This window comes from Mastigoproctus giganteus, chromosome 3 (genome assembly GCF_048544385.1).
Source record: "Mastigoproctus giganteus isolate SK-2022 chromosome 3, ASM4854438v1, whole genome shotgun sequence".
Classification (NCBI taxonomy): domain Eukaryota; kingdom Metazoa; phylum Arthropoda; class Arachnida; order Uropygi; family Thelyphonidae; genus Mastigoproctus; species Mastigoproctus giganteus.
In genome coordinates, this window is record NC_143577.1 from 92,691,298 (window position 1) to 92,711,414 (window position 20,117).

The 20,117-nt window shown below is 36.9% G+C and overlaps 1 protein-coding gene across 1 annotated transcript in view; it reads left to right on the forward strand.

Moving 5' to 3' along the window:
• The window catches only part of LOC150088154 (uncharacterized), a 611,850-nt gene that overhangs the window by 129,885 nt on the left and 461,848 nt on the right, over positions 1-20,117 (forward strand). Inside the window, exons 11-13 of the mRNA XM_090369355.1 lie at positions 4,718-4,887; positions 12,512-12,680; positions 14,766-14,945. Coding sequence (XP_090225481.1) covers positions 4,718-4,887; positions 12,512-12,680; positions 14,766-14,945 — 519 coding nt within the window. The remainder of the gene's footprint in view (positions 1-4,717; positions 4,888-12,511; positions 12,681-14,765; positions 14,946-20,117) is intronic.

Consider the following 20,117-nt stretch of genomic DNA (forward strand, 5'->3'; position numbering starts at 1 on the left):
CTGTTTTCTCCCACTCAACCATCCTTTTATCCATTGTAGCAACTTTCCCTTAATACCATACTGCTCCAATTTGTACAGTAGTCTTCCATGGGTAACAGTATCAAAAGCATTTCTGAAATCCAAGTATATGATATCAAAATTAATTTTTTTCATCCAGTTGCTATGTGGCCACATCATAGTATCCAATCAAATTGGTCAGACAAGACTTTCCCTTAGCAAACCCATGCTGGGTCTGACCGATTACTGCAGTCTTCTCTAGGTGATTCTGCAATGTTTCTTTAACTAGTGACTCCATTATTTTCCCTGGAACACAAGTTAATAGGTCTATAATTACTCATGTCACCCTTTGATTCCCCTTTGTGAATTGGAGATACATTTGGACATCTCAAGTCCTTAGGGATCTCTCCTGAATCCAATTATACTCTCATAATTATGGCTAAGGGTTTGCTTACTTCCTTTGTCACCTCCTTTAATATAATTGGATAGATCCCATCCACACCAGGTGCCTTTCTTATGTTTAACTTCAACAATTTTTCCTCCACTTTGCTCTGAGTTATAACAATATCATTTAACTCCCTGTTACAGTTTTATAAACTTCTGGCCTTCCCCTCCCTGAATAATTCCTCATGTGTGAATGTAGAAGCAAAATACACTTTCAGTTTGGCAGCTATCTGAGCAGGATTATCTACAGCCAAACCATCGATATCAAGTGGACCAATCTAATTCATCCCCTTCCTTTTAGAGTTTATATAAGTAAAGAAGTCTTTGCTGTTTTGCTTTGCTTCCTCTGCCAAAGATTTCTCATAATCTGCCTTCACTTACTTAACCTCCTTTATGACTTGATTACAGACCAGTTTATATGTACCAAAAGTTTCTGTGTTGCCTGATAATTTATATGTATCCCATGCATTTTTCTTCTCTGCCACAAGTCTCATTAGTTCATCTGACATCCATTTGGGCCTAAACCTAGAACAGTATTTCTTAGTTGGCATGAAATGCCTAGTAGCTTCCAAGGTTAATTCCTTGAATGCTTTCCATTTAGAATTTGCCATTCTAACACCATCAGTTGGTCCCACTGTATAGAATTTATAAAATCTCTGAGACCACTGTAGTCATCTTTGTGAAAGCAAAAACCCCTCCTTCTACCCCTGATGGTAGTTAAATCTTTAAGTAAATCCCACATCAGTATATTGTGATCACTGTTACTTAGTTGTTCCTTTATCTGTAAATTCCTAATGCATAAATAATCACTGCCAATAATCAGATCAAGAGTACTCCCTCTGGTTGCCTCTGAAACATGCTGCTGTAGAAAACAATCATTCAGTGAATCCACAAAAGCGTTGCTAGTGTGCAAGTGACCAATCCACAAGTTACAGTCAATATTTGGGAAGTTAAATCCCCCATTATAAGGCATTCTGATTTTCTGGCCCATTCTATTTCTCTGTATAATTGTTCATTGTACTCATCGGAGTCATTAGGCCTATAATAAACTCCTCTCCACATTTTTGCTTTCCCATGCTTATGTCACACCAAACTGACTCAATATTGCACAGTCCATCTGGGTCAACTTGATGCACTTCCTTAGATTTTATGTTTCTTAACTAACAGCATGACCCCTCCTCCCTTTCTGTCCTGTCTATCATTTCTGAACACATTGTACTCCCCAAATTCCAATTCTGTATTCCTTATATCTGTGTGACACCATGTCTCTGATATCCCAATAATATCCGCCTTTGATGTCTTGGACAGCACTTCAAATTCATCAAAGTTATTTACTATACTTCTAGCATTGGTGTACATGCAAGTATACTTGCACCTGTTTTTACTGTTAGTTACTCTAACAGTAACTAACAGTAAAAACAGCCCATGTACACTGAGTGATCACTGAATTATGACCACCTACCTAATACTTTGTAGGTTTGCCCTCAGCACAGCAGCTATCTGACGTGACATTTATTCAGCAAGATGTTGGAAGCGTTTGGGAGGTATGGCCAACCAAGATGTGTGTAATGTGGGCAGCAATGCAGGTATAGAGATGATTGGTGTAACCAGATGCCTAATATGCCTTTCCATAGTGTCCCTCAAGTTCTCTATGGGATTGATATCAGGGGAGTTTGGAGGCCATTTGATATGCTGGAAGTTAGAACTGTGTTCCTCATACCATTCCTGCACAACAAGTGCCCGCTGGCTTGGTGCATTGTCATCTCGGAAGACACCATCACCATTCGGAAAAAAGTGTAACATAGCGGGGTGTACACAGTCAAGAAGTAGTTGACGATGGTGGAGACCACCAATACGTTGTTCCACATTCACCAGGGGGTCCAAGTTCCTGCCAGTGAAACATGCCCCACACCATATACTGCCTCCACTGGCCTGCATTTTGATACCATGCATGATTGATGGATCAAGAGCCTCATGTTGTTGACGCCAAATCCGTACACGACCATCCATGGTGTGGAGTAAATAACGTGACTCATCTGAGCAGCACACCTTCTTCCAGTCTTCTAACGTCCAACTTGCATGCTCTTTGCACCAGGTGGGTCTTTTCACTGATGAACCTTGGTTAGGAGAGGATGCCGTAGGGGTCATCTGCTGGTATAGCCGATACGTGCGAGCATGCAATGCATGGTCATGCTAGATATTGTTCCAGGTTGGCCCATGTTGTATTGGGTAGTCAATACAATACAATACAACATGGGCCAATGTTGTATTGGGTAGTCAACTCTTCAACAGTGCTGTGCCTTTTCTCCTGTACGAGTCATTGGACCCGGCACTCACCTCTAGCATCAACCTTTTGCTGACCTTTGCAGTTTTGCCATTGGGTCATTGATTGACCATTTTGATGCTAGTTCCTGGTACACTTTGACTATGTCGGCTCTAGAACACCCCATCAGTTCAGCCATTTGGGAAATCAAGGCACCAGCTCATCGAGCACCCACGATCTGTCCTTTATCAAAGTCCGATAAATCCTTCCTTTTACCATCACGCTCGGAATTTTACTACCTACTGAACCACTGACACCTTATCTATGCTACATAGGTCAACTAACTCACACTCTCATACCTTACATGGTCAATGGGTCGCATTCAGTTTTCATTGGAGTGGTCACTCAGTGTATTTACTTGTTTCATGACTCCCAGCAGTTCCTGAAATCCCCAGCAACTTGATATTTCCAGGCTGCTGCTCATTCCAATAGAAGCAGTGCAAGAATCACTTCTACCTCTGCCTGCAGCTGCTGTTAACTGATATAAAAAACTTGAAAGCTTAATTTTCTTATTTCTGTAAGCACTGTTTATGTACTGAAAAAATAATGTTTTAGCGAAATTCTTTTTTTTTTTTTTTTTTTTTTTTTGTGAGGTAGGATCAAGTCACACTCCACAATTTTCATAACCAATAACTCAACCATTCTGCAAAATGTTCTGCAGTTTATCAGGGACCTCAGCCTACATTTCCGGTTTGGGGTGGGGGAAGCAGATTCAATATTTTTCCTATGGCTCTAATTGCTGGCAGAAGGTGGGGAACTGCTGCCCCTGTGTACATCTGGAATTGGTACTTCCTTCCCCAAAACCATACTTTGCCTAGGATACCATTTGCTAGCAACTAGTCTGAGATTGGCCTTTAATTGCATACCTCAGTACTGTGGTGCTGGTGTAATTATTGTTGAAACAAGAGCGAATTTATGGAAATTCCCAGACAAGTGATCTTAATCCTCTGGGGACATTAAAAGCATCTAAAGTATGTTTCAAGACCCAATAACTTGGAAGATCTTGATATAAGATAACTTATAGTGATGGAGAGTTTTGATGGTAAAGAATAATAAAAAAAAAATAATAAGAATAAGAAAATCAGAGAAAACATGCAACTAGTATGAATAAATATTTTACTAGGCATGTGTCTGTTAATTCTTATTTACTGTTGTTTTTATTAGAGAAAACTCCATGGCTATTTTTTAAAATTCAAATATCCATGGCTCTAACTGTTCAGAAACATTTTTACAAGAGCTTTTTTATATTATTTGCACGTTCTGAATTGATCCTGAAAGTATGTTCCACATGTTATGATATATCCTGTGTGCATGTGTAAAAAAACAAAAAGTCATATAAACGTGCCTAATTCTGAATAATTATGGAGCTATGGCTGTTTGCTTTTTGAAAAATGATTATGTAGTTCTGAATGGTAAAAAATAATAGAAATAATAAAAAGAATAAATAGACATGTATCTAGTATGACTAAGTTTTACAAAGGATATGTATCTTCTTCTTCTTCTTCCAGTCACATAGTTCTCTGAGGAGCTGTTGTGGCCACCAACAAAATCCTCCAATTGCATCAATCATATGCTATATGAGCGGCATCGCAAAATGTCATGCCCAAAAGTTCACTGATCCCATCCTTCCACCTAGTTTCAGGTCTTCCTTTAACAGCAGTTTTTGTGTATACTTATTGTAATTTACTTTTTATTTTATTTATTTATTTATTTTTTTTTTACAATTCAGAACTCCATAACCATTTTTTTGTGTAACTGTTCAGAACTGGACATATTTTATGTGGCTTTAATTTATTGTTTGTGGCCATAAAATGGCCACAAACAATAAATAAAATTTTTTGCACATACTGTACTTTTTATTTTATTTGATATTTTATGGTGAATTTCCATATCACTGAAACAGCTTGTATATGTACATAATGTAGATATATAATTTTTTTTATAATAATTCAGGTTGTGAAGTAGAAATGACAAGTGAGTCTGGAAATATTTCTTCACCTGCGTATGGAGTAGTAAACTATCCTTCTAATCAAGAATGCTCTTATAGAATTAGTCGTCCAGGAGGAGGACCAATATCACTAATGTTTAATTCATTTGAAATTGCTGCAGAGGATGTTGTAAGGGTAAGAACTTTGTACATTGTTCGATTATACAATATTCATTACACAACATTGTATAATATACACAACAAGGGAGCGTTGAAAAGTTCATGGCCTGAGTATGAAAGGGTAGTGGTACCATGTTAAAAATTTCTGTGCTTAATGTATAGCACTTCAAATAATAACCCACTAAGTTTCATACAGTTTCAATAAAGTCTGCTTTTTAATTACAGGTACCGAAGTCAACCAAGTTGCGTAAATGAGGAAAGGTGGACAAAATCAGTCATCCAATATTTGGGAAAAAGGGACTAATGGCAATTAGCATTATTTGAGGCATATGATGCAAGAAAGCAACCTTATACAACATCAGCCAAAAAAAAAAAAACCCTTCCCATTTCACCCAATCTGGTCACTCCAAATGTTTGTCTAGTTCAGCATTAAATTTATTTAAGCTATCAACTTCCATAACAGCAGATGGCAGTCTGTTCCAAAAATCAACTACCCGCTGGCTAAAGGAAAATTTCCACACATCAATTCTGCAACTATCTTTCCTCAATTTGAATCTATAATCTCCCCCAGGTTTATAACCCCAGGGGCTCACATCTGGTGAGTACGGGCATGGCACACCCAGGGTCCTAAGCTGGATATCATCATTCTTCTCTTTCTTGGTGATTCCCCCCCCCCCTCTCTCACTCTCAGGGTTGCTCAGGAATTTTTTTTTTTTTTTTTTTGGCTGGTGCAGCATAAGCCTCAGGCTTCCTTGCACCATATAGATAATAATAATAATAATAATAATAATCTGAGCAAGTGGAAGAATCCAATCAGCATTGAGCCTTCTCAAACCATTCAAGGCTTTATACGCCTCAATCAGATCACCTCGCAGGTGCCTAGTTACCAGATGCTGCAACTTGCAGAACTTAAGCCTTTCTTGGTAAGAGCACCCCTTTGTTCCTCTCACCAATCTTGTTGCCCTTCTTTGTACTCATTCTAGAAACTGTACATCCTTCCTCAAATGAAGCCTCCAGACCTGTACACAGTACTCAAGGAGTGGCCTGACCATTGACTTATACAAAGGGATAATCACCTCCTTGTCTCTGCTAGCAAAATTCCTATATATCATTGACAAGACTCCATGACCTGCTCTGGCAGCCCATCTGCACTGCTCAGAGAACTTCATATCTGACTGCACAATTACCCCCAGGTCTTTTTCATTCTCCACTTCTCTGAGTGTAGTACAACACAGTTGATATGTTTCTCTTGGGTTGCTGCTACCCATAGGTTTAAAGTCAATGGAGCATTTGTACTGATGATTTATTGTAAACTCCACTGACCTGGTGGCCGTGCTGGAATATCTTGAACACTTGGTGGTAAGAGTCTGTTCTTGTTATCTGATTAATTTGTGTGCTGAAGGATGGGGAGTGCATGCCTTCTTGTGAAAGTGTATGAATATTTGGTGTAAGTTTTAATACTACCATAGTGATCAGCATATAAATTGACCTTATATTTTAAGACAAAAAATGTATTTTAGTCATATCCATTGTATAAGTTGAGTTATAATTCTGAAATCGTTTTATGAAGTACACGTACCAAAGTTATTTGCTGCTAGTCTAATTTTGGAAGCTGTCTCCAGGAACCAGGTAATTACTACAGTATTGTGTAGAAGCTTGTATCTGACTCCAGCCTTGAATCATTGGCACTTGTGGATAGTGCCGTGTGACTGAAGGCCTCACTCACGTGACAGTGAATGGGTTAAAGGAAGGCAATTTGCAGTTTTCTAGTCATTCAAAGTGTTATTCTGCAGCAGCATCAACTTGTCTTATTTGTTATTTGTATTACTTGTGTGTGTTTCTTTAAAATGAATAACCCTTCAGAAAAAAATGAAGTATGACAGCAGATTCAAGTTTGAAAGTTGTAGTATTTTTCAAAACCACCAATAATTATGCAATAGCCAGAAAATTTGGAGTAAGTGAAAGTTAGTGAACAACTGGGAAAAGAATGAAGATTTGTTAAATAACGTGTCTAGGATGAAATGTGCTATGAAAGGAGGAAAAAGTCATTGACCTGAGCTCAGAGACAATCTTTTTGAATGGGTACCAGCAAAACGCCAAAGTGGATACATTGTGACAAGAAATGTATGTGGAAGCACTTCAATGTGAAAAATCTAACCCACAAGTAAGTCAGAAATTCAAAGGAGATTTAAGTTGGTATAGATGCTTTATGGGAAGAAAAGGATTGGTATTACACCAAAAGACAAAAACAGCTCAAACTATCAGACAAATTGAAAAATAAAATTACTGATTTTCAATGATATATAATAAAAATGTGCACGGAACACGATTTTCCATTGTCGCACATTGGAAATGTGGGTGAAACTCCCATGAATTTTGATATGGTAGGGAACCAAACTGTGAATTCAAAAGGAGCCAAAACAGTTTTAGTGAAGATAACTAGACATGAGGAAACCCAATTTACAGTCATTCTAACGTGCATGGCAGATGGAACAAAGTTAAAACTAATGGTAATTTTCAAAAGAAAAACAATGCCAAAGATTACATCCCCGCAACCTGGAATATTTGTTCATATACAGTATACAAAAATGATTGGATGGATGAAGATAATAAACTTTGGATAAAAAACATTTGATCCAAATTTAACTCCATCTTTAAATTTAAACATATAACAGAGAAAATAAAGAAAATATTATATAACATTAACACAAAGATTGCTCTTATACTAGGTGCATTAACATCAATTGTGCAGCTGTTAGATGTTCGCCTCAAAAAAACCATTCAATGACAGCATTCATACAGAATGGAATGATTGGATTATGAGTGGCTAAAAAAGTCTTACCAAAGGTAGAAATATGTGGCCAACTCCATTGGATATTTTGTGTGAGTTTTCAATAAACATGCAGAACAAAATTGATGTTATAACTCTCATAAACTCGTTTAAAAAAAGTGGTATATCAAATTCCATAGATGGTATAGACGATGTTTTTTTGTGGTAGAATGATGATTTATCGGATTTGTTGGATAATGAGTGCGATCCATATGATGAAAATTTTATTGAAATTGAAGAGGACATTGTAAAAGGCATTTTGTTATCTGATAGTGACGATTTGGATACATAACCATGTTTTTAGTAGATTGTATTAGTATGATAAGTGTATTCTATAATGAATTTTGTTTAATAAAATACATTTATAACCTTTATACATGCATTTTTTTTATATTTAAACAAGATTTTAAATGTGCAGTATCTCTCCCATTTCATTTGCTATAGATATTTAGGTTCAGATTTTAGGCCCTGCGTATAAGTAGACCAACAATTTTAAGAGTCATATTTCAAACTTCAAGTCTTGATTTATATGCTGACCAATATGCAGTCTAGAAAGAAGTGTTAAAAGAAAAAATATATTTAAACAATTTCAACCAATGTATGCTACTGATAAGATATATTTTGAGGCATATGTGCACATACTGGTTGTCTTTGGTTAAATGTGCAACTAGACTGGTAAGAACACTAGTAACCTTTGACAATTCTATTTATAGAAGAGGTCAAAAATGGTAAAAATGCCATGTGAGCACTTTTGAGAGTTAACAAATTGAAAAGGGCAAATGATCACTAGTGATGATAGTAGTAGTAGCATATGATGCAGGAAATCAAGCTTATATAACATCAACTGAAAAAAAAAAAATTCCCACAATTGTTTGCCTAGTTCTTCTTTAAATTTATTCAAACTATCCACTTCCACAACAATGGAGGGAAGCTTGTTCCAGCAAACTGCCACCCATTGATTGAAGGCAAACTTCTGCACATCTATTCTGCCACTGTTCTTCCTCAATTTGAATTTATACCTCCTCACATGCATAGTCTGAGCAAGAGAAAGAATCTGATCAGCACTGAGCTTACTCAATCCATTGAAATCCTTAATCATCTGAATCAGATCATCTTGCAGGTGCTTAGTCTCCAGATGCTGCACTTTGCAGAACTGAAGCCTGTTGTGGTAAGACCACCCTTTTCCTCCCTTAACCAATCTCATTACCCTTCTCTACACCCATTCTAGCAGATCCTAAAATGAGGTCACCAGATCTCTATGCAGTACTCAAGATTGAGCCTAACCACTGCCTTATACAATGGGATAATTACTTCCTTATCCCTGCTAGAAAAGTTCTTGTATATCATAGTCAAAATTCCTTGAACTGTCCTGGCAACTGTCTGCATTGCTCAGAGAACTTCATATCGGACTACATAATTACCCCCAGGCCTTTTTCATTTTCTATTAACTTGAAGTACCACACAGTTAGTACATTAATCTGGGATTACTGCTACCCACATACAGTACATTGCATTTGTCAATGTTAAACTTTGACTGCCATTTCTTAGCCTATCTGCCTAATTTTTCTAGATCTTATTGCAGTAGCCTACCCTGAATACTGTCATTAACTGCTCTACCAACCTTTGTATCATCTGCAAACTTAGACATTAAACCTGATATACCTTCAGCAACATTATTAATAAATATAGAAAACAATAATGGGCCCAGTACTGAACTGGGGGATTCCACTAATAACATTAGTCCACGAAGAGCAGTGTCCATTTATTATCACTCTGTCATCTCCCACTCAACCATCCCTTTATCCATTGTAGCAACTCGCCCTTAATGCCATACTGCTCCAATTTGTACAGCAGTCTTATTTGCAACAGCATCAAAAGCTTTCCTGAAATACAAGTATATGATATCAAAATTATTTTTTGCATTCAGTTCCTTTGTTACTGCATCATAGTATCCAATCAGATTGATCAGGCAAGATTTTCCTTAACAAATCCATGCTGTGATTTGCAGTATAATTTCATTCCTGTGTAGATGATCCTGTATTACATTCGCTGACTCCATTATTTTCCCTGGAATGGAAGTTAAGCTAACAGGTCTGTAATTACTAATGTCACTCTTTGTGAAGTGGTGATACAATCATACATTTGCAGTATACAGGGACCCTCCCACCCCCATGAATCCAAAGATGCTCCCATAATTATGGCTAAGGGTCCTTTGCTGCCTCCCTTAATATAATTAGTCAGACCACATCCACCACAGGTGCCTTTTTTAGGTTTAGTTTCAACAATTTCTCTTCCTCACTGTCATTCAACTCCCTGTTTGAATTTGATAAATGTCTTGTATCCCCTTTCCTAAAGAATTTCTCATGTGTGAATTTGGATGCAAAATGCCTATTTGGTTTGTCAGTAACCTGTTCAGGATCATCAACAGTTAAACCATTGATATCAAGTGGGCCAATGTGATTCATCAGCTTCCTTTTATTGTTTACATAAGTAAAGAAATCTTTGCTGTTTTTCTTTTCATCTTTTGCCAGAGAATTATCATAACTTACCTAACAGACTACTTTATATCTACTGTATGCATCTGTATTACTTAATAATTTATTTGCATCCTATGCATTTTTCTTTGCTGCCATGAGTTTCATTGGTTCATCTGAATCCATTAGGTCTATTCCTTGATCTGTATCTCTTAGTTGGTATAAAAAGCCTAATAGCTTCTATGATAACATACTTGAATGCTTCCTATTTATAATTTGCTGTCGGTAACTTCATCAGTTGGTTCCACTGCATAGAATTTAAAAGCTATGTGAATTTAAAAACAACTTCTAAAATGTAAACTCCATTTACATTTTAGAAGTTGATTAACCTATCAGACTAAAGCCGGGGGGGCTCACATCTGATGAGTATGGACTTGGCACACCCAGTGTCCTGAGCTGGATATCATCATTCTTCTCTTTCTTGGTGATTCCCTTCTACTTTTGACTCTCTCTCTCTCTCTCTCTCTCTCTCTCTCTCTCTCTCTCTCTCTCTCTCTCTCTCTCTCTCTCACAGGGTTACTCGAGAGCTTTTTTTTTTTCCTGGTGCAGCATAAGCCTCAGGTTTCCTTGCATCATATGGATATTAATAATAATAATAAAGCAGAAGGATGACTGTGACTTAGTCAAAGGCATTTATTGTCGGGTTACAGAGCCTAATGCAAGAGAAAATTCTGTTCTTTTGCTACACATGATTACATAGTGCATAATTATCACTGAAAAATAATGTTTTTATAAATTCCAAGGATGCATAAATTTAATAAACTGGCAGTGCATCATTTTCCAGCTTATTCAGTTTCAAGTACTTCTTGGTATGACTGAAGATAAAGAAATAGACGATGAAGCAGTAGATGTTTTTCAGCATTAGTTCTGTCAATTTCAGTGTGAGAGCATGCCAGTTGTTATTATGAAAGGAAAAGACTTCATCTTTAGTGTTTCTTGAGGAAATGACAAGTGCAAAAGGAAGCTAGAAATGTGACAAATTGTCCTTGATATTTTAACAATTCCTCATGGGTGTGAAAGAATATGCCCCCAGGTGGGAAACAAAAAGTGAGTTCACTCTTCTCTTTTTGAAGCTTTTGAAATGTTCTTGATGGTCAAATCTGGACAGCAAGGTCACAGTTATGAACAAAACTTTTACTCAACATTTCTGAAGAGGACAGAATTAGCAACAGTATCTTCTTTCTTGAAGCAATCAAAATCAGTTGTCTGACAAAATCCCAACAGAAATCCAGACAGAAACATCCTAGATTAGCTAATATTTGAAAGCATATTGTATTGGTAAACAATCTTGTGTCTGTATCTTAATATAAAATATGTATATTGTCAGTAAAATTTAATTTATATTGTAGTGTGGACTTTAAAAAAACCTATTGCTGTTTTTTCTCCTCATTTTTGAGAACTCTTGATTTTCAGAAAATAATTTCCTGTTTTTGTCAAAAAATCTCCTGTTTTCCTCCAGCTTACAATTACTTGATCTCCAGTTTTCTGTGAGTCAAAGTTGCCCAGCTGCGCCTTTAAGAGGTTTGAAAAAACTAGACACTGGGAAGATGAGGGGGGGGGTAGTCTATCTCTTTATCAGATGACATGGATAAGGATTCAAATTTGAAGTAAGCCTAACTGCAAACAAGATTTAAGAAAACTGATTTTAGTCAAAGAAAATCATATTTTATTTATCATATTTTAGAAAATTGTATTATAAATTTTATTTAGCTAGATACAGAAAATTATATAAAATTAATAAAGAATTAGACAAATACCTAGATGAAATAAATAAAAGCATTTTCTGAGAAATGTGTAGCATAAAAATATAAAGCATAAGGGTTTTTAAGGCAATACATATGTTCTGCTTCCTGGTAGTAGTTGGGCACTTCTTATGCTAGTACTAATTATGGTGTATCTTAAATATATAAATCAAATGAAGATGCTAAAAAAAATAAAAATAAAACATTATTTTCTTGAATTCCAAAAATTATCAGATGTATTTCTTTTTTGATTTGATTAGTCACTTTTTGAATTATTTGTTAGCAATATAGAATAGCTTCTAGCTAATTATATAGTATTTAGTATAGTACAGTATTATTATAGTATTAATCTTTTCTAGATAATTTAAAACACCAGAAAACAAAGCTAAGCAGGATCAATTTCCAGTGTGGGCACTTTTTAAAATAATTTCACTGGGTAGCAGGGTGATTAATATGATAATTATATAGGAAATTACTGATTTAGCTGGGTTTGAGATCAATATTCTAAAAGTATATTATAATATTGTTTTGAAGGTGTTTGATGGAAATGATGCTTCTGGGGTGAAACTCCATCCAGGAAAAGGTTTCACTGGATTAACCCGTCCTGCTATCACATTGACTGCAAGCAGTGGTCATATGTATGCCATATTTTTGACAAATCCAATGCATGCGTCAAAAGGATGGTCAGCTAGCTTTAGTGCAGGTAAATTTTTTACAGTTTTTTTTGTCCTTATGCTTACTTTCCAATTTCAAATTAAATGCAAAAAGCATCATTCTGTTTACTCAATTTAAAATTTCTTGAAATACAGCTTGATTTTAAGCTGTATCTCTTGATTTTTAAGAAATAATACAATTAATATTTTAATTTGATTTTTATTAAGTTGTTGCTTTTATCACTTGGTATTCATTTCATTATTATTATAAGAGGAGGGAGTAGGGTTCCATTTGTGAGTTATTCTGGATTTTTCCACCCACATAGCTTATTATCACAGCATGAACACTACTTATACAGATATGATGCCTAATAAAAAAAATTACCACTTTTCTTGCCTTGTGATCATCCTCCCCATCACTCCCATCATTGCTTTGTACAGGAATAATTCCATATGTTTTTCTTTGTATTTTTTGGCAATAAAAGAATTTACATATATAAAGACCATTGAACTGGCATATTATGACTAAAGGGGTCAATCACCTTATAAAAGTGAATTTTCAGACAAGCAATTAAATAATAGCTTGTGAGTTATTCTGGATTTTTCCACCCACATAGCTGATTATCACAGCATGAACACTACTTATACAGATATAATGCCTAATAAAAAAAATTATCACTTTTCTTGCCTTGTGATCATCCTCCCCATCACTCCCATCATTGCTTTGTACAGGAATAATTCCATATGTTTTTCTTTGTATTTTTTGGCAATAAAAGAATTTACATATATAAAGACCATTGAACTGGCATATTATGACTAAAGGGGTCAATCACCTTATAAAAGTGAATTTTCAGACAAGCAATTAAATAATAGCTGTGATATGCAGTTGGAATAATTTTAAAAAAGTATTAGAAACAACACAGGATAAAGTTCTTTGAAACCTGTCTAACTGACATCTTGCTTTACATAAAAATTTGTTTCTACCTCAAGAAAGCACCAGCAAATGCATATGAAAGGCTTATGGTGAATCTGTGCTTCTATATAGCACAACTTGCAGGTTGTTTAGAATTTTTAAAGAGGGACGTGATTCCAATCTCAAAAATCGGCATGCCTGGAGCTCCAACCACTGCTGTCACCACAGAAACCATAAACACTGCTTCTTTAATCATGAGAGAAGATCATCGTATAACAGTTAGGCAAGTTGCTGAGATGTTGAGAATATCAGTAGGGAGCATGCATCCATGATGCTTGTTTGTGCACACTGGGTTCAAAGACTACTCACACCCAAGCACAAGCAAGTTCACACAGAAGTTTGTCAGGAGCTGCAATGGATGGTTACTGAAGAAGGTTAGGTTCTGTGCAAGGTGATAACAGTAGATTAGACATGGCCTCATCATTTCAACACAGAGAGTAAGCAATAAGGCTCTGTTTTGAAGTCTACACCATCGGCAACACTGGAAAAAGCAAGAGTTGTGGTTTCTGCAGGAAAGAAAAGTTATGGTCATTGCTTTTTTTTTACATTAAAGGAATGGTTTATCAGCATGTCATACAACTGTTACAGGGCCTTACTACAAAACTATACTGCACACTTTGCAGGATCACATTCGTCATAATTGAACACAACTACACGCAAGTGAGTGGCTGTTGCATTGTGACAATGTGAGACCTCACATTGCTCATACTCTCATCAAGTACTTAGCCAGCATTAATATCAAATGTACTCCTCACCTGCCCTATAGCCCTGATCTTACATCCTGCAATTTTTTTGTTTCCAAAGTTAAAGAAGAAGCTGTGAGGAAACCATTTCCAGTCTTCAGAAGTTGTAAAGACATCAGAAGTGATTCTCAAATGTATTTCAAAAAATGGATTCCACAATGTTTTTGAAAAATGGCTGAAACATTGGAGTAAGTGTATTTCATCAATGGGGAGTACTTTGAAAAGGTCCATCAAAATATGGATGATTAATAAAGGTTTGTTGTGAAAAAAAAAATATGATCATTCTTTATTGTACAGCTCTTGTACATATCAAATAAATTGTGGAATGGATAATTTGAATAAATTTAAAGGAGGATTGGATAAATTTTTGAACTATTAAAATATTGAAATAAATGAAATAAATATATTATTTATTTCAGATTGCCCACAGCTGTCTGTGGGTATGCGTGCAATTGCTTCTAGCCGAGAAACTACATTTGGCTCAACTGTTGTTTATGTATGTCCACTTGGTCAAGAGTTCTACAGTGGAGGTACAAGAATAATAGCACAATGTATGCAAGGAGGAAAATGGAATGTTACTCATATTCCTGGATGTCAAGGTATGTTTACATATAATAAAAAATGTCTGTGATCTAAAATATGGTAAAGATTCCATGATAACAGAGTAGTTGAAAAGTTGCAAATCCATTAGAGTTTAGCAGTTTTTATTTATTTATATTTCCTGTACTTTATATTTTACTGCTTTCTTCGATAACAATTCATTATACACAAGATTATGAAAATAAACACTGCCTTTTCTGTAATGTTGAGTAGCTTTGAATAGTTTTAACCCATATATTGCATGCAAAACCAAATGTTTAAGAACATATATTGGTATTGATATTGTTATTTCTGGCACAAGGGCTACTAGGGCCATATTGCGCCTATCAACAGTATGGAGTTCAGACATAGTGATTATAGATCTATGTCAGAGATGATCACATAGCTGTATTCCTTTTAGGAAGCAGAAAAATTCTGGAAGATTTGCATCATATGGCGAAGTGTTAAAGGTTCTTGAAGATTTCATAGAATACTGAATGAGGCTTTTCGGGCATCAGTGTATAGTGTACAATCAACGAGAATGTGTTTGATTGTGAGAAAAGACATGCAGTGGGTACACTTCGGAGGATCGTCTTCTGTGAGTAGATAAAGATGGGTGAGGTGACTGATTGATTCACGCTCTGGATAGGAGGATTTCTTCCTTTCTGTTTACACGGAAGCCCATAACTGTGGTTCAGATTTTATTTGAAGGAGCTTGTTCTGCAGTTGAGCTTGCCATAGAAGTGTCCACTGTTCCTTACATACATGTCTTATATAGGATCTGTAGTCAATATATGGAATGTAGTAATCTGTTGATGCTCTGTTGGATGGTTGTTTTGCTGCATAATCTGCTTTTTCATTCCCTGATATCCCCATGTGGACTGGGATCCAACAAAAGATGACTACCTGCTCATGTTCATGGATATGCATCAGCTGTTGTTGTTGTTATTTAGGAGCATTAGCAACTAAGGCCATATTGCTCCTGGATATGCCGTGGTCATTCCCTGACCTTTCCGCATCCTCCATATTTGGTGGTGATGGGCTCGAACCCCGGTCTAATCAAGAAGCGTGTCCTATGCACTGCTGCTCCTTCCCACCTGGCTACGGAGGTGCCAAATATGCATCAGCTGAGTTTTTATTGTTGTTATTACAGGATGTGTTGGTGAGGAGGAATTTTGCAAGGCTAAAAGTGCACTCTGTGAATCTGTATATATTACACTTTTTTTTTTGGATGGACAGATGGATGATATTTTCTAAGGCAAGGTTGATGGTACATAATTCTGCTGTGTAACTGCTGCATTCAGTGGTCAGGGAAATAGAGATGGTGTTATAGGGAAAGATGGCTGCAGCCCCGACTCTACTACAAAAGTATACATTGATGGATCAAAGTCTTAAAGTGGAGTCAGGGCTGCAGCTGTCTTTCCCTGTAACACCATCTCTGTTTCCCTGCCCACTGAATGCAGCAGTTATACAGCACAATTTTATGTGTGAGCAGTATGAAGTTGCTGTATATTAATATTTGCAAGCGAGTGTTTTCCTCAGTTTAGGAAATAGCTGTCACAGGATGCTTTAATAGAGGACCATGGAGGATCTCCACTGTTTGAATCTTGGAGGACTTTGTCAAGATGTATATTCCAGGTTTGTGATAATGCCTGCTGATGCCACTAGGTTGGACTGTTCTAGGTTTATTTCTATAGTGCATTGAGAACTGTGGATCATTAAGTATTGGCCTAATTGGGTGAGTAGTTAGACTTTGAATTTTGGCTGCATAATTCAGGAGTAACATCTTTCTTCTGAGTCTGAGAGGAGGTTCATGGGCTTCAAGACTTTGTACTGGCGATGTTCTGTAAGCACCTACAGCAATCCTGAGGGCAGAATGTTGAATAGGGGCAAGCCATGCTATCATGTTTTCCCTAGCAGAATCATGGGCACCGTAATCAAGGCAAGATCTGATTAGGGCTCTATACAAAAGTGAAGTAAGGTGTAATGATCTGCACCCCATGATGCAGAAGAGAACTCTTAGCAAGTTCATTTTTTTCTGGCAGACAGTGCATAGATGTTTGATGTGTTCTGAAAAGTTCAATTTATTATCAAAAATGACACCAAAAAGGCAAATGCTGTTTACAACTATGACAGGTTGATTTCTTAAGTGTATTTCCAGATCTGGGTGCATCTTTCATTTGTTACAAAAATGAATGACACTTGATTTCTGATAAGACAGTCTGTAACCATTCTGTGCCATCCATAGTTCGATATTATTAATTGTTGTTTGCAGTTGCCTCTCAATAAAGCTCATGTTTTGCGAGCTGCAAGAGACAATCAGGTCATCAACGTAAAGATATGAATTCACTGTATTGGGAATAATTTTGGTCATCTGATTTATTCTTAATGCAAACGAGGTTGCACTAAGAACAGAACCCCAATGGACTCCTTCTTGTATATATGTTTTGGAAAGGACTTGCCGATAGCGAACTTGAAAGGTCCTCTGCTGTAGGAAATTCTGTATGAAGTAAGGTAAGTGACCTCTCAGATCCAGGGAATGAAGATCTCTCAGGATACCAAAATGCCAAGTGGTGTCAAAGGCTTTCTCTATATTGAGACATGCCATGACGAGATGTTTATTTTGAATAAATGCACTCCTAATATTTGTTTCTGCTTTGATCATGAAATGATTGGTTTTTCCTGAAACCAAATTGATTGTCAGATATCTTATTTTGGGAATCAAGGTACCATGTTAGTCGATGGTCTATTATTTTTTTCTAGGGTTTTACTTAAATGGCTGGTGAGAGAAATGGGTCTATAATTATTAGGAATAGAGAGATCTTTACCTGGTTTGGGTATTGCCTGTACAAAAGAGTGATGCCAGGAACTGGGGAATGAATGTTTCGCGAAGATGTGATTATAGAAGGTCAGTAGTGAAGATAGTGATTTATTATCTAGGTGTTGTAGCATTATGTAGTATATTCCATCAGTGCCAGCAGCGCTGTTCTTTGCAGTGGATAGAGCTTCTTTAAGTTCTAGCATAGTGAGTAGTTGATTGTACGGTAGCAAGGATTTGGTTCTGAAATTCAGATGGGATTTTTTGGCTGAAGTCTTAATCTTCTGAAATGATGGTTCATGTGTCATCGATTCAGATAACTGTGAAAATACTAAGCCTAGGGCATCTGCAATCTCTGCAGGAGTAGACAGTTCCAGCCCATTCCAGGAGATAAGTGGGGACGACAATGGGGGGAATTTTCCATTTAATTGCCTGATTTTTCTCCATATAATTCTTATGTCAGTATTTTTATTAATTTCAGTTGTGAATTGAATCCAAGAGTCTTTTTTTTTGCTTTCTTCCTAATGTGGCAGGCCTTAGCTTTAAGTTTCTTGTAGTTTATAAGGTTAGCAGTGGTAGGGTATTTGCAAAATAAATTCCACGCATGGTTTTTTTTTTTTGCATTCTTACAGTCCTCATTTCCACCAATGGTTTCTGCTTCTATGGATGCTAGACTGTGATTGTGGGATGGCAATAGATGCAGCTACTAGGATCTGTTTTGTAATATGGTTGGCAGCTTTGTCAATCAGATGCTATTCAATGGCCTGATTGTCGAAGGATACACGAGAAGCATACTTTGAACAATCTGCCTTAGAAAATTTCCATTTTGTGCTCATTTCTGAAGTTGTGCAGAGTGAAGTTTGTATTTTACAGATTATTGGTTATTGAGCGGATCGTCCAGCACAGTCCACTCAATACTAGGGAAGAGGATCGGAGAGCAGATGGATAGGTCTATTGCAGAGACTGATCCTGTTGGGAGGTGGAGATAAGTTGGTGAGCCTGTATTTAATAAGGTTAGATTTTGTCTGTCCACAAGCATTTCAATGAATTGTTCTCGTGCGTCTGTACTGGGAGATCTCCACAATGGGCTGTGTCCATTGAAGTCACCCAATAAACAGAAAGGGGTTGGCAACTGCAGAATGAGATCTTGAAGTTTTTGAAAGGTACAAGGATAACTGGGTGGCAGGTAGATAGAAACCAGTGTTAGGCTAACGCCAATTGCTATTCGCGTGGCAACAGCTTCAATGGTAGTTTGTAGTGGTATACGTTTGCAAGGACTCGTGTTGTTGTTGTTATTTGGTTTTTAGGAGCATTAGCAACTAAGGCCATATTGCTCCGGGAATATGCAGTGGTCATTATCTGACCTTTCCGCATCCTCCGTATTTGGTGGCTCATGGGCTCAAACCCCGGTCTAATCAAGAAGTGTGTGCTACACACTGCTGCTCCTGCCCACCTCAAGGGACTCATGAGTCCACAAGTATGGCTACCCCTTCATGAGCATTAGTGGTTGCAGGTCTGTCTTGCCAAAAGAGAGTGTAATTTTTTACTGAGGGATACAATTGAGGTGTTAAATATGTCTCTTGTAAGCGGATTCCAATTGGATTATGGTTCATTATTATTTCGTGAATGTCATCAATATTGCTGCGAAAGCCTCTGCAGTTCCATTGTATGATGTTTTTCATTGTTTGGATTTAAATAGAGTAGCTGTGTCTGCCTGCTTTTTGGAAAACTGTTTCAGGCGGTCAACTTTCATTTTCTCTCTCTTTGAAAAAACAGGTCTGGTTTCTATTTCATCTTCTGGATGGATTTCTAGAATGGTTTCGTTTTCTTCTTGACTGCAAGTCTCATTTGTGTCCATAGCAGAAGAAGATTCAGCATGCTGCTTTTTAATGGGATGAATTTTCTCTTTGAGCAAGTCTTACGGAAGTTGCAGCAGCAACAGGTGGCATTGTGACTGGCATGTTACTAGATCTGGTTGAAGTCTGTACCACAGTCCTCAGCTTGAGGACTGTGGTACAGAAGAGAATATAGATCGAGCCCATTCAGAAATAGAGATGCTTGGTGTTATTGATGTATCAGTCTGAACAGATATTGTACAAAATCTTTTGGCAGCATCAGCATATGTATGTTTTGGCATCAGTTGCTGTATTTGTCCTTGCTTCTGAAAATGAGTCTTTTTTTCTATCTTGTACGTCTGGATTTTCTTTTCATATTTCCATTGGTCACATGTTTTAGAGAAGGCTGGGTGGTTGCCTTTGCAATTAGGGCAGAGTGAGGACTGTGAATTACAATCAGCTTGGGCATGCTCCTTCAAGCCACAGTTAGGGCATACAGCATCACCTCGACAGACCGTTTGGGAGTGTCTGAATTTCTG